Below are 12,980 nucleotides of genomic sequence, written 5' to 3'. Positions count from 1 at the left end.
ACAGGCGTATAAGCAAAAAGCAGTCTGTATGTTTCTCTGTGTGTGTGAATGGCAAGACAGGGCAAGGAAGCATGCGGGCGAGTGTGGGTTGATACATCACATTGGGAAGGGCAATTAGCTTGGAGCTAATGAGCGATATAATGACTGCAGCAAAACGCCGCTGACCAGGGGAAAACCCACTCAAAGCTAAAACCACAGAGGGCCACAAATACATGAACGGGATGGCATAATCAACCTCACCACTACAGCTGCACCTTGATGATTAAGGAACAGAGCATAAATCTTTTGCTCCATCTCATCTCTGCATATAAAAACTCCATAAATCAAGGCTCACCTCAGCTCCCGGCCTCCCATTACTTCCCTTTTGCTCCTCAGCTCAGGATTTATAAGGTGAATACTGCTGGCAGACAGACAGTTAAAGGTTTAGTTTTCTGTCAGTCGTTTGTCCATCATGTTTTTTCCTCCATCATTCAAGACTTGTGTTATGTGGCTAAGTTGTCCATTTTTTCTGTTTCAGACATACAGTCTGTATGTCTGCTAGATCTTATGTACCTAATAATGAAATAAGCACAGTAGGTTAATAAGAATTTTTAAATGACAGTCAGTTGTTGTAAAGGAGCTTTACGCAAGATTCAGAGTGTATGATTTGTCTGGACACGGTTCTAGACAAGGAGGTGGCTGAGCCAGTGGCTAGCAGCTAATGGCGCTAACTCACTGATCAGCACTTAACAACAGCAACAGAGCTGACAGAGCTAACAGTGTTAACCAGGGGAACCAGAGGGTGGACGCTACACTTCTTTCCGAATTAGGTGCAAATTGTCATTTCACCAGATGACATAATTCCTGTAAATGATTCCATGTCAGTGTGACAGAGTCAACAGATATATTACAAACTACTGTCAAATAGCACTTTGGTGCTTGTGTGTGGAGCTCTGACCCAATAAAAGAAGGCTGTCCAGCCCACACTGTAACTGTGAGGTGTCACTTACAGTATCCATTCTTATGGGCAACACTCTTGGGATCAAAGCAATTAAACCCAACAATGAATGAATGAAACACTTACTGGCTGAGGTCAGTCTTGTTTGCCCCCCTGCAGGAACAGGACCCTAACATTACAGGTAATTTACAGGACTAATCTCAACCTGATTACATCAATATATAACCCAGTACATGGTCTGTCCTCTGAGACATCAGTTGGTCAATACTTGACCACATCAGCGACCTGGACATGGTCACTTGTGTGGCCCACAATCATATTAAAGTAGGGCCTCTTCATGGCATTGCTTGGTTTTGTAGTTACAATGCTGTCACATTTAGTCTGCCTGAATGAGCTTTGCGGTGCTCCTTCTGGAATAATAAATTTGCTTTTCTTTTGAGATTATTACGTTCTCCTTGAATTCATCATTTTTGACAAACTGGATCTTTGAAACTCCTTTGAGGGCTGCCCAGCATCTGTTAGATGGAATAAAAACTGTGAACTCAGCACACACACTTGCCAGCAATGCATGTGCACATGCAGAGCCGCATGGCATGTTTTCCCTTCACTCTGAAAGAAAACAGCTGCAGAGCAGAGACGGGCCACCACCTTGAATGTAGCTCATCCATCTTTCTCTTTTAGTTTGCCCAATCATAAAATAAACAAAAATACCTGCTTTCACATTCAACTTACACACAGAATTCTGATTAAAAAGCAGTACGTCTCTCAAGGCCAATGAAACAAGAAGTCGATCAGAATATATGAAAATTCTATACACTTAGAACAGATATACAGGATTAGGATCAATTTAAAGAATACTTCATCCCCCAGATGACTGTTTGTATATTAATTATTCACCCCGTTATGTTGAATTCGTAAAGAAATTTTGTTTTTCTTGCGTACCTGCGGTGAAGTCATAGGCAGCCGCATTCAACAACAGCAACTTCTACGGTACCATCCAAGTCTCATTTATCCAGTTGTATGCTCAGTACTTCCAAACTGACAGCCCTTTCTGACGGGAACCTGAATTAAAAGTGGAAGGTATCGATGCTGTCGTCAAAGCCAGACTCCAGTGACAAAAACAGTAATTGTACCTCGCTGAACATGGAAGCTGCTGGACTATTGCTGCCTTTATCAGCTAGTTTATTATGTATTTTTTGGTGAATCTTATTTTTCTTCATGAATACAGCGTAACACTGGGTGAGAAATTGACATACAGATGGTCATTTGATGGGTAGAGGTTGAAGTATTTCTTTAAGACAATGGACCAGGGTGTGACTGTAACATCCAACATTTAAGATAGACTTTTTTGACATGTCACAGTATGAAAAGCACAGGTGTAAATGATAAAATGAATGATGACTGAATGCTGGTTTGTAGCTTCAGTTTCAGGTTCCTGGTATTGTGCATGCTGGTAAAATATTTCCCCTATGGAGTAAGAAAACTGTATATATTGAGCTTTAAAGAGCACAAGCACTGTGATTTAGCAGCGAAGCAGTAAATTAGGTTCATAAGCTTTGAGATGGTCAAGATAAGAGAAGATTTAGGGAAAGGGTGCAGATGGCTGTGGTTTGCAGAGTGTAGTGTGGATCGAGGCAATCTTTGAGAGACCTTCCTTCTCTTCCTGTAAGTTTGGTTAGATGCATAAGGACGCTAAGAGCTTAACGGAAACCACATATGGAGCTGGACAAAGAGGATGTGGAGTTGTTGAATAGAAGCTGAATGGATGTTGAACTGTGAAATACAATCCCTGCAGTTTTGTTTGTTTGGTTTACTTTAGTTCTCTGCAACATTATCCAAATTGATTCCAATTAGGGAATAAACCGCTGAGAGCATTGTTGTTTATGAGCAACCCGAGACATGAAACTGGTGTTACAACATTAGAGGTTTGTGTGTGTGTGTGTGTGTGTGTGTGTGTGTGTGTGTGTGTGTGTGTGTGTGTGTGTGTGTGTGTGTGTGTGTTCCAGTATTCCCTGCAGGACAAAAGCTAGCATCTGACACTCCCTGTTTGTTGAAGCTATGCAGAAGCTCCAGGATCCCTAAGGTGGATTCCTCTCTGGGTCGTCTTAGTCCAGACTCCCTGTTGTTGTGGGGATCATCCATGAGGGGAAGATGAATTAACAGTCACACTGTTTTGTGCAGATATTTATTTGCTAGCAATTTTACTTGGGATTTAAACCCTAATTGTTTTTTAAGTTGTCCACACAACGTTTTAACAAATAAGACTTTGTGTTGTTTGTGTCAGTTAGCTCAAGATATGTGACCACACTGACATTAGTGGGAAGACTCATATTACATTATGCATGTTCTGCCAGACTGGTGGGATAGTCACGATGTGGGAGTTGATTAGATTGATACAGAGAGAAGAAAAGGAAATCAAGTTCCAATCAGTTCTGTGTTACCAAGTAACGTGAATTCAATATTGATCGCTGCCAAGCTGAGAGTAATACCAATAATTGCCCCCACTTGATTGGTTTATAACCATTTCATGTTGTGCTTCACTGCCTCATGTCAATAACTAACCAGTGTCTGTATTTTCCTCCCTTCCCCCCTCTCCTACTTTTTGTTTGTAGCTCGGACCGACTGATGGATGACACAATAAGGTAAGACCTGCTTTCTCTCTGCCACATATGAGAAGACATATGTTTGCATACGTGACAGCTCCAACCCCCCCTCTCCATTGTCTTATCCACCAGCGAAATTAGACTCAGATCCCTCGGTATGTGTGCAAAAATTTACCTTAACATGGTTCGAATATATATGAAGCCCAACAGGCTCTGTTGAGCTTGGACTGGACACCTGTACAAAAATTATTCTTGTTTATTGTGTATCATTATTCAGTAGCCACTATACAGTATGGTAGAAATACTAACCTGAATGAGGTAATTAATAAATATAACCAAAGAATTGTCCTGTAGCCCATTTTAGAACTGCAGTATAGGAAAATTGTAATAAACTGCTGGACCTGTATAATCAAACTATACTCTTTTTGCTGCTGTAGGACACAGCCTACTGACAAAAAAAAAAAGAAGCGAACAGTACCTTTTTCAGCCTTTATCATCTGAAAATCAAACACAAAAGAATAAAAATGGGCAGAGCAGTTAGTGCCGAAATGTTCCTTACATAGAAACTGTTCGTGCATTAAGAAAGAACTCCGTGATTGGCCTCATCCTTGCATTCTCCAGATCATCACAGAAACACCTACTCTCAGAAACACAGCTCACTCCTGAATGATTTAATTCAGTTGTAGTTTTATCTTATGACAAATGGTTTTAATATTTCAAATTCATTTCCAAGAAATCATGTTTTTGTGTTTAGTATAGCAGTCATTTCTAACTCCCACTGTACCCATGAGGCTCAGCAGCCATTGTTATTGCAAACACCAGCTATCCAAATGGAGTTGCCACTCATAGCAGTCACAAATTCAAAAGGTTTTATTGTTGCAGTCAGGACGAAACACCACGGACACTAGAATAATCTAAAATGAATCCAGAATCTGAAAGTAAATCAATTTACAGCTGAATGCGTTCACACACTTTTGCAGTACCAGGGTTTTGGTTGTATTGATTTTTTTCAAATGGAAAATTATGGTCTTTGCTTTTTATTGGACTTTATAGAGCCCCTGTTGACACGTGGTGTCCTCGCACAGTGCATTATGTGCGTGTACATCATGAATGTTGCTGTATAATTCTCTGGTTTATCAGTGAAGTGTATGAACTACACTGCAGATTGGATTCTCTCCCCAAAGACAGTGACGAGATGGATGACTGATATAAACAGTCCAACGTGCACTGAATGCCCATTAGCAAGCCTGTGTTATGTACATCTGGTGCATGAAATATCTGTATCGTCACTGAGCTTTAATACTATGATAATCTGGTCACATCTCTCGCCGCATCCAGGCACTGTCTCACTCCCTCGTCTTCTCTTTGTAGTTCTTGTAGTCATACAACTGAAGTTACATCCAGTTACTACTATTTCTGACATAACCAGCAGAATCACTGGTCAGTTTTGCAGCCTCAGTATAGAAGACTGTGATGTTTATTACAATTTTGGTGTTATTTGTTGTATTACGTCCACACACAGTTCCGAGTCCACTCACTCACGACATAGCTCCAATCTCTGTCTTTGCTGTCTGTGGCACGGCAGCCCTCAGTGCTGATAGGCTGTTGCACATGACGTGTAACCAATCAGTGCTGTGGGGGGCTACAGCAGAGTGGAGACTGCAGACAGGGGGGCTGCATCAGAGCCAAAACAGAGCAGTTTTTCAATTAATTTATTATCTGGGCTCCAAAAAAAAAAAGAAATGCTGTGAAGACTGTGATGACTTAATCACTGGTATAGCATGATGTGACCGTGGCATTGCGGTGATGGGGTTATTGTGACATCCCTACACATTACCCAACCTTTAAAGTCAGCCTGTTATGACCAGTGCAGAAAATTTTTTTACTTTGTAGATGTCTCTTACTGTAGTGCTCCTCAGGAGTTACAGCTTACTTCTTCCCCGAAGGTTTTATGGGTATTGTTTTGAGCATTGTTTTCTTTTGATCAATTAATTTTTAAATGCCGTTGCTCATTGTTTGTACCGATGATTCAACTTGAAGAGTACCATACACATCAAAGCCTTGGAAGTGCGCCAACTGCTGGTCACATCATGTCGTGGGTGCATACAATGAATGGCATAGTCACGTACCCAGAATAAGCCCTCCCACTTCACTGATTTATAGTTACCATCCATCTCTCACGACTCCCTGCTCCTTTCCCTCCCTGCAGACCTGCACAGATGACAAATATGTGGCTGAGAATTTATCCTCCCTCTTCCCAGACTGTTTTCTGTCATCTTCCTCCCCTGGTCCTCTTCCAACTGTTGCCTTTTCCATTTCCAGTCCTTACATCTTGTAAGCTATGCTTACCCAGAGATTGGCTTGGGCAGCGGTCTAACTGGTGGAATTTGTCTCTGAAATGGTGGATGATGCTGTGTGGTATTTCTCCCCTTATTTTCATTCCTTTCTTTCATGTAATTGCTCATTTTCCCTCCTTTTTTAAAACCAACCTATACCATTGCATTTATTCATCCTAACCCTCAAAATATTATCCTCCTGAGACCTGAACTTTTGTTTGGTATGCATTTTTAATTTTCTCCTAGCTATTTGGGAGCAGTAGGACCACATAAGTATAAAAAACAAAACACTGTCAACGATAATCAGGTCCCAATGTCCTCAAACAGATGATAATTAAGTCCCGATGTCCTCAAATGAGAGGATAATTAAGTCCCTATGTCCTCAAACGAGACGATAATAAAGTCCCAATATCCTTAAATGAGATGATAATAAAGTCACATTGTCCTAAAATGAGATGATAACAAAGTCAAGATGTTCTCAAACGAGACGATAATTAAGTCCCAGTGTCCTCAAACGAGATGATAATAAAGTCCCGGTGTCCTCAAACGAGACGATAATGAAGTCCTGATGTCCTCCGACGAGATGATAATAAAGTCACAATGTTCTCAAACTAGACGATATTAAAGTCACGATGTTCTCAAACGAGACAATAATAAAGTCCCAGTGTTCTTAAACGAGACGATAATAAAGTCCCAATGTGCTCAAACTAGACGATAAAGTCATAATGTCCTCAAACGAGATGATAATAAAGTCCCAATGTCCTCAAACGAGACAATAAAGTCACAATGTCCTCAAACGAGATGATAATAAAGTCACAATGTCCTCAAACGAGACGATAATAAAGTCCCAGCGTCCTCTAACAAGACGATAATAAAGTCCCAATGTCCTCAAACTAGATGATAATGAAGTCCCAATGTCCTCAAATGAGACGATAAAATCACAATGTTCTCAAACGAGACGATAATAAAGTCACAATGTCCTCAAACGAGACGATAATAAAGTCACAATGTCCTCAAATGAGACGATAAAATCACAATGTCCTTAAACGAGATGATAATAAAGTCACGATGTCCTCCAACGAGACGATAATTAGGTCACAATGTTCCCAAACGAGACGATAATAAAGTCACAATGTTCTCAAACGAGACGATAATAAAGTCACGATGTCCTCCAACGAGACGATAATAAAGTCACAATGTCCTCAAACGAGACGATAAAATCACAATGTCCTTAAACGAGATGATAATAAAGTCACGATGTCCTCCAACGAGACGATAATTAAGTCACAATGTTTTCAAACGAGACGATAATAAAGTCACAATGTTCTCAAACGAGACGATAATAAAGTCACGATGTCCTCCAACGAGACGATAATAAAGTCACAATGTCCTCAAACGAGATGATGATAAAGTTACGATGTTCTCAAACGAGACGATAATAAAGTCACGATGTCCTCAAACGAGACGATAATAAAGTCACTGTTCTCAAACGAGACGATAATAAAGTCACAATGTCCTCAAACGAGATGATAATAGTCCTGATGTTCTCAAACGAGACGATAATAAAGTCCCAGCGTCCTCTAACAAGACGATGATAAAGTCCCAATGTCCTCAAACTAGACGATAATGAAGTCCCAATGTCCTCAAATGAGACGATAAAATCACAATGTCCTCAAACGAGATGATAATGAAGTGACAATGTTCTCAAACGAGACGATAATAAAGTCACAATGTCCTCAAACGAGATGATGATAAAGTTACGATGTTCTCAAATGAGACGATAATAAAGTCACAATGTCCTCAAACGAGACGATAATAAAGTCACAGTGTCCTCAAACGAGACGATAATAAAGTCACAGTGTTCTCAAACGAGATGATAATAGTCCTGATGTTCTCAAACGAGACGATAATAAAGTCACAGTGTTCTCAAACGAGACGATAATAAAGTCACAGTGTTCTCAAACAAGATGATAATAAAGTCCCAATGTCCTCAAACGAGATGATGATAATAATAAATAATAAATGAAATGGTCTATTCCATATCTCTCTCCACCTGCATTTTGAATACAGGTTAAAAGGTTGTTGTTGTTGTTTTTTTTACCTGCTTCCGGGTTTTGCTTTGTGGGGTGATATTAAAATGAAAAGTACCCAACTTTTTAATGTCTATGGAGTGTCCTCTCCTGTGGTGACCTTTGCTGACAACTCTAATTTCCATTTCCCTGTGGTGCATATCATAACACAGAACAACCTTGAAATAAATGCTAAGGCGGCTCTTATACAGAATTACTTTTTTAATAAGTTGGTTTTTTTATGTTAGAGGTTATTTTTTTATGGCGTTTTTCTTATCTGAGGAGGGTGTCGTAAATTTTGATTGTAAAACCCTCTGAGGCAGAATTATTGGTTTGGGGTTTTTGGTTATGTAAATATAATTGGACTTCACTTGAAAATTTGACAAATTGAGACCACTCCTGGATCACTTTTAAACAACGGTTCACTGACTGATCACATACTGTGTGTGTGTGTGTGTGTGTGTGTGTGTGTGTGTGTGTGTGTGTATGTTCAGGGAGTCTTTCTCCTCCAGCTCTGATTCTCATGAGCTGGTTAACATTGAGATAAAGGCTTGACGAGGTGCTGGAGTCAGCAAAGTGTGTATTCCTGACTGAGGAGAACACGATCCCCAAAACACTGTTCCAGGCCAAGACTGCGGACTGTCAGGAGATGCCATGACCTCACCCACACACCCACACACACACACACACACACACACACACACACACACACACACACACACACACACACACACACACAGGCCTCTTAACATGTGCTTCCTAGANACACACACACACACACACACACACACACACACACACACACACACACACACACACACATTCTCTTTGGACCTGCTGCTAATCAGCTTTTCAAGCCAAGAGTAAACAACTGTGATGATTTCATTTACTATGTTTTGACCTGCCTCCTATGGGGCTCTGTCCCTCTGCGATGGGAGGGGTTTGTACCCTGTGGCTAGTGCTTACTGGTTCCCATCCTGCTGTTCAGGAGGTGCACAGTGCTGCTGTGCCACCTGTTTTTGAGCATATTAACACTTTACTTAAGTATATTTACTTTGGTGGTTTCAGGGAGCTGATTCTTTAACTCAAACTCCCACTGTGGAGGGATCAAGTGTGGGCTCAGTAGCTGCCATTGATTATTGTGTGTAACAGATGCCACCGAGGACAAACACAGAGCCTGAAAGTTTTCCTGCCAAATGCCCAGCTGCACTTTCCTGCAAGGAAAGTTGCTGAGGCCCAAGATTGAGAACAAGAGAGCTACAATATCACAGCAATTCTATACCCTCCTTTTACAAGCCAAGGCGGCTTACACACATACTGTAGGCACCCAAGGAGAACGTGTGAGACGGAATTACATTTCATCCCATTTCCTTGAAGCATGGAGGTCCATACAGATGTGTAGTCTTTCAGTACCTGTTTTTAATCACGGCACAGGAGCATATCAGTATTTGCCAACTATGTTTCAGTCCCATGTTGTCTCACATCCTGTAATGTTCAGTGTGAATGGATGTGTATTAGATGGAGCCACATAAGTGAAAACTAGGGATGTCGGATCGGGTATCGGCACCGATCACGTTATTTTTACAAAATCGGAATCAGTAATAAAAGATCAGAGGAATCAAAACAACAAAAAATGGCCAGGTTTTTCATCTATGTTGTTCATTGTTGCCTCCGCTTTCCAATGTATTGTAATCGAGCATGCTAGGTTCGCCTAACTTAGTGCAGCTAATGAGCAATAAACAGACAGGAGTCGAGACAACAGGTTCAGCGGCCACCGCTTCTCTCTTTATTCCAAACAACATAGCCACACCTAACAGCGGAACCTCGCCTACCACAGCCCTACGGCAATTCTGGAGGGACAATTTGTTTACAATTCAGAATTTGTTTAAATTTTGTGCTGCTGAACCACTGATAAGCTTTTTGGATACTATTTAAATAAAAAACAAACCTTATGGGACAACTTGGATGCATTCTTTTTTTTTCTTTCTTAATGCTTTGCAAAGTATCGGGTCGGACTCGGTTTCAAAATAACGATCGGATGCAAAAAAAAAAATGTGATCGGGACATCCCTAGTGAAAACGCATTTAACTTCTTTCAGCAGGCAAAATATTTGATGAAATATTTTATTTGGGATTAATTTAATTTAATTTAAACAGTTTTGGACTTGCCAGAGTGAGATGCAATATTTCAACACAACTACGTTGATTTTAAATCAGATATCTGCAAGAAGTTTTCTCTCCATTTTTTATTTAGTTTCAGCTGACACAATAATTTGGTTTAGAAACTGTATTTTCTTGGATCACAGATATGCTTTCCTGCACCAAAAACAAATATGGTAAGTTTTTGAGTTGACTCAGGCCCTGACTTAGGTCCCATCTACACATATACATATGTTTAAAACAGATATTTTCCCCCTCTGTTTAATTAAAAAAAAAAAAAAAAAAAAAACTGTCCACACGACCGTCATTTTACAAAATATCCCCATCTACACCGGAACACAAAACAACTCAAAAAATAAAAATAAAAAAAACTACTGGAGATCTCATCACCGATGACTCCCCTTTGATATAAAGACGAAGGGGCTTACTCTAAGATACAGGTAATACTCTGGACATGCTTAAGTTTTCCTTTTTACTCTTCATCGACAACAATCCCACTCTCAAAATTGTTCCACCGTCTGCTGGTTGTCTGGTCCTGATTATGAAAACCTACAGTTCTGGCATAAAACAACAGACACTGACGTGGAGCAAAATCCCTGGGTGCAGCTGATGCCTCCAAACGTCCATGAAGTGTAAAATAGTCATTAGACCAAGCAATGCTAGCAACACGTCAAGAAACAGGTAGTCTGCAGTTGTTTCAGGCTCATGCCCATTACATAAAGCAACAAAGGGCATGGGCAAATTGAGAAGATGATGGTATCGTTTCCCAAATGCTCCGTTTTACACATCTACACAGATGCAAAGTAACCAGAGTTTTGAAATCTCTGAATCTTGAAAAGAGTTTGAAAATATCTTTGTTTTAGTGACCTACAACTCATGCATGTAGACAAGAGGCAAAAATACAGAAGTTTTGCAAATATCTGTATACGTGTAGACAGGGTCTCAACCCAGAGCTTTCTTCTAGACATGGTGCTAGAATTTACATGAAGGGACATTTTCTTAATACTAAGGACATAATTTAGATGGTTCTCTTGTTCTTCTCTACAGCGTCAAACTACGCCTCCTCTTATCCTTTAAACTGGACACTCATTTCTCCAAAAAAACATCCACTGTTAGAATTGAGTTACTAATCATATGTGGCAGTCGGAGGCACTTTACAGTACTAATAACTGCAGCTACATGCAGCATATTATCACTTCTTAACTCATTTCTCTCTCTGTCTCTTTAGCATTGCCATGGCGACCAAGGAGAATATGACCTCCCAAAGGGGCATGCTGAAATCCATACAGAGCCGGGTCAACACACTGGCCAGTATCCTTTGTGTTGCTCATGTGCATGGTTGTATGTGTAGGAGGGGGCAAAAAGAAGAACACACAGTATATTGGAAGCTGAAGGGTTTCTGGTATGCAGTCAGAAATCAGTGCTAACATATTGCTTTTCAGTGATGGACAGTGGGTCCTTGTTATCAGGATTTATGGGGGTTGTATCAGGAAGCAGCTGGGCCATTCACCCAAATTATCTTTTGATTTGTAGAGGTCAAACAATGCAGTAAAGGTCTACATCAGGTTGAGAAGGGGAGTTTCACTTTTCCACAGTGTTAGTTCATGTCAGCACTGAGCTTCATCAAGTCTCCAGACCAGCCCCAGTTAAAATCGTGCAATCTTCAGTATTTTGCACTCGTTTAGGTTTTTACGAGGTATTGACAGCCAAGGTGTTTGATCCATATCTGCTATCAAATGTAAGATGTTTTGTAATTTATATATGTGTGATCTTCCTTAACCTGTGACTCTCTCAGACCGTTTCCCAACCATCAACAATCTCATCCAGCGAATCAACCTGCGGAAGAGAAGGGACTCTCTCATCCTTGGCTCAGTGATCGGCGTCTGCACCATTCTCCTCCTGCTCTACGCTTTTCACTGAAAGCAGATCCTGGTGACATCTTTAAAGGAGCAGGATTGATCTGCTCTTTGTAACATGGGAACCCCAGGAGACTGAGCTCAATGATTGGAGGACCCTGGAGGCTCCTGAGCAGAAGGACATTCAGTTGGTCCGGTTCCTGGACAGGAACAGATTTGGCCAACACAAACTACTGAACTTGTATTTAGCAGTGGGACAGATGGAGGGCTGCCAACAAGTGAATGGAGACCAAAAGTACAAATAAGACTAGATTTTAATCAATTATATTGATAACTCACTTGGAGAGAAACAGGGAAGTGTGAAGAGACTGAGAGAATGAAAGATGTATAATTCTTTTCCACAGGTTGAAGGATTTTTAGTTGAATGGTCCTTTTTAATTGATGAAGTGGGATGCATAGTTCATTGTGGGCTGTAAAATGTGAATTAATAAATTATTCATATCGGTATGTGTAAAAAAAGTGTGTGACACTACTAGATACTGAACACTCAAACATTTTATTTTTCAAAATATATGATGGGAACTGAAAAGTGTATTGGGCCTTCTCATTTCCGAGCAAATTTAGCGAACAGGATGCCACAGCAGGGCTCAAAAATTTCCATTTCTGCATTTCTGTCTATTGTTTATGCCTCCATGCCGCCAACAGCTGTGGCTGGAGGCATTATGTTTTCAGGTTGTCTGTCTGTCCCATATTTGTAAATGGCTTATTTGAAGAAGGCGTGGAGGAAATACCTCAGATTTGGCACAAACAGCCACATGGACTCAAGGATGAACTGATTGGATTTTAGTAGTCAAAGGTCAAAGTCACTGACTTCTCATCGGTCTCATTCCCATGAATGCAATGTCTTTTGAAGGCCTTGAGAGAATTTCCTCAAATTTGGCACAAACAGCCACATGGACTTAAGAATGAACTGATTAGATTTTGGTGGTCAGAGGTCAAAGTCAATATGACCTCTCATCG

The 12,980-nt window shown here is 40.5% G+C and overlaps 1 protein-coding gene across 2 annotated transcripts in view; it reads left to right on the top strand.

Moving 5' to 3' along the window:
* The window catches only part of gosr1 (golgi SNAP receptor complex member 1), a 34,395-nt gene extending 21,893 nt beyond the window's left edge, over positions 1 to 12,502 (top strand). The window contains exons 7-9 of one of the 2 annotated variants that reach the window (XM_050032507.1): positions 3,550 to 3,579; positions 11,333 to 11,415; positions 11,900 to 12,502. In XM_050032507.1, coding sequence (XP_049888464.1) covers positions 3,550 to 3,579; positions 11,333 to 11,415; positions 11,900 to 12,024 — 238 coding nt within the window. In that variant the 3' untranslated portion in view covers positions 12,025 to 12,502. Of the gene's footprint in view, positions 1 to 3,549; positions 3,580 to 8,439; positions 8,669 to 11,332; positions 11,416 to 11,899 lie in introns of those variants that run through there. The other variant, XM_050032516.1, reaches the window with a different exon arrangement.
* Positions 12,503 to 12,980: the final 478 nt, after the last annotated feature.

This window comes from Epinephelus moara, chromosome 2 (genome assembly GCF_006386435.1).
Source record: "Epinephelus moara isolate mb chromosome 2, YSFRI_EMoa_1.0, whole genome shotgun sequence".
NCBI lineage: Eukaryota > Metazoa > Chordata > Actinopteri > Perciformes > Serranidae > Epinephelus > Epinephelus moara.
This window is presented reverse-complemented; position numbering and strand designations above follow the sequence as displayed.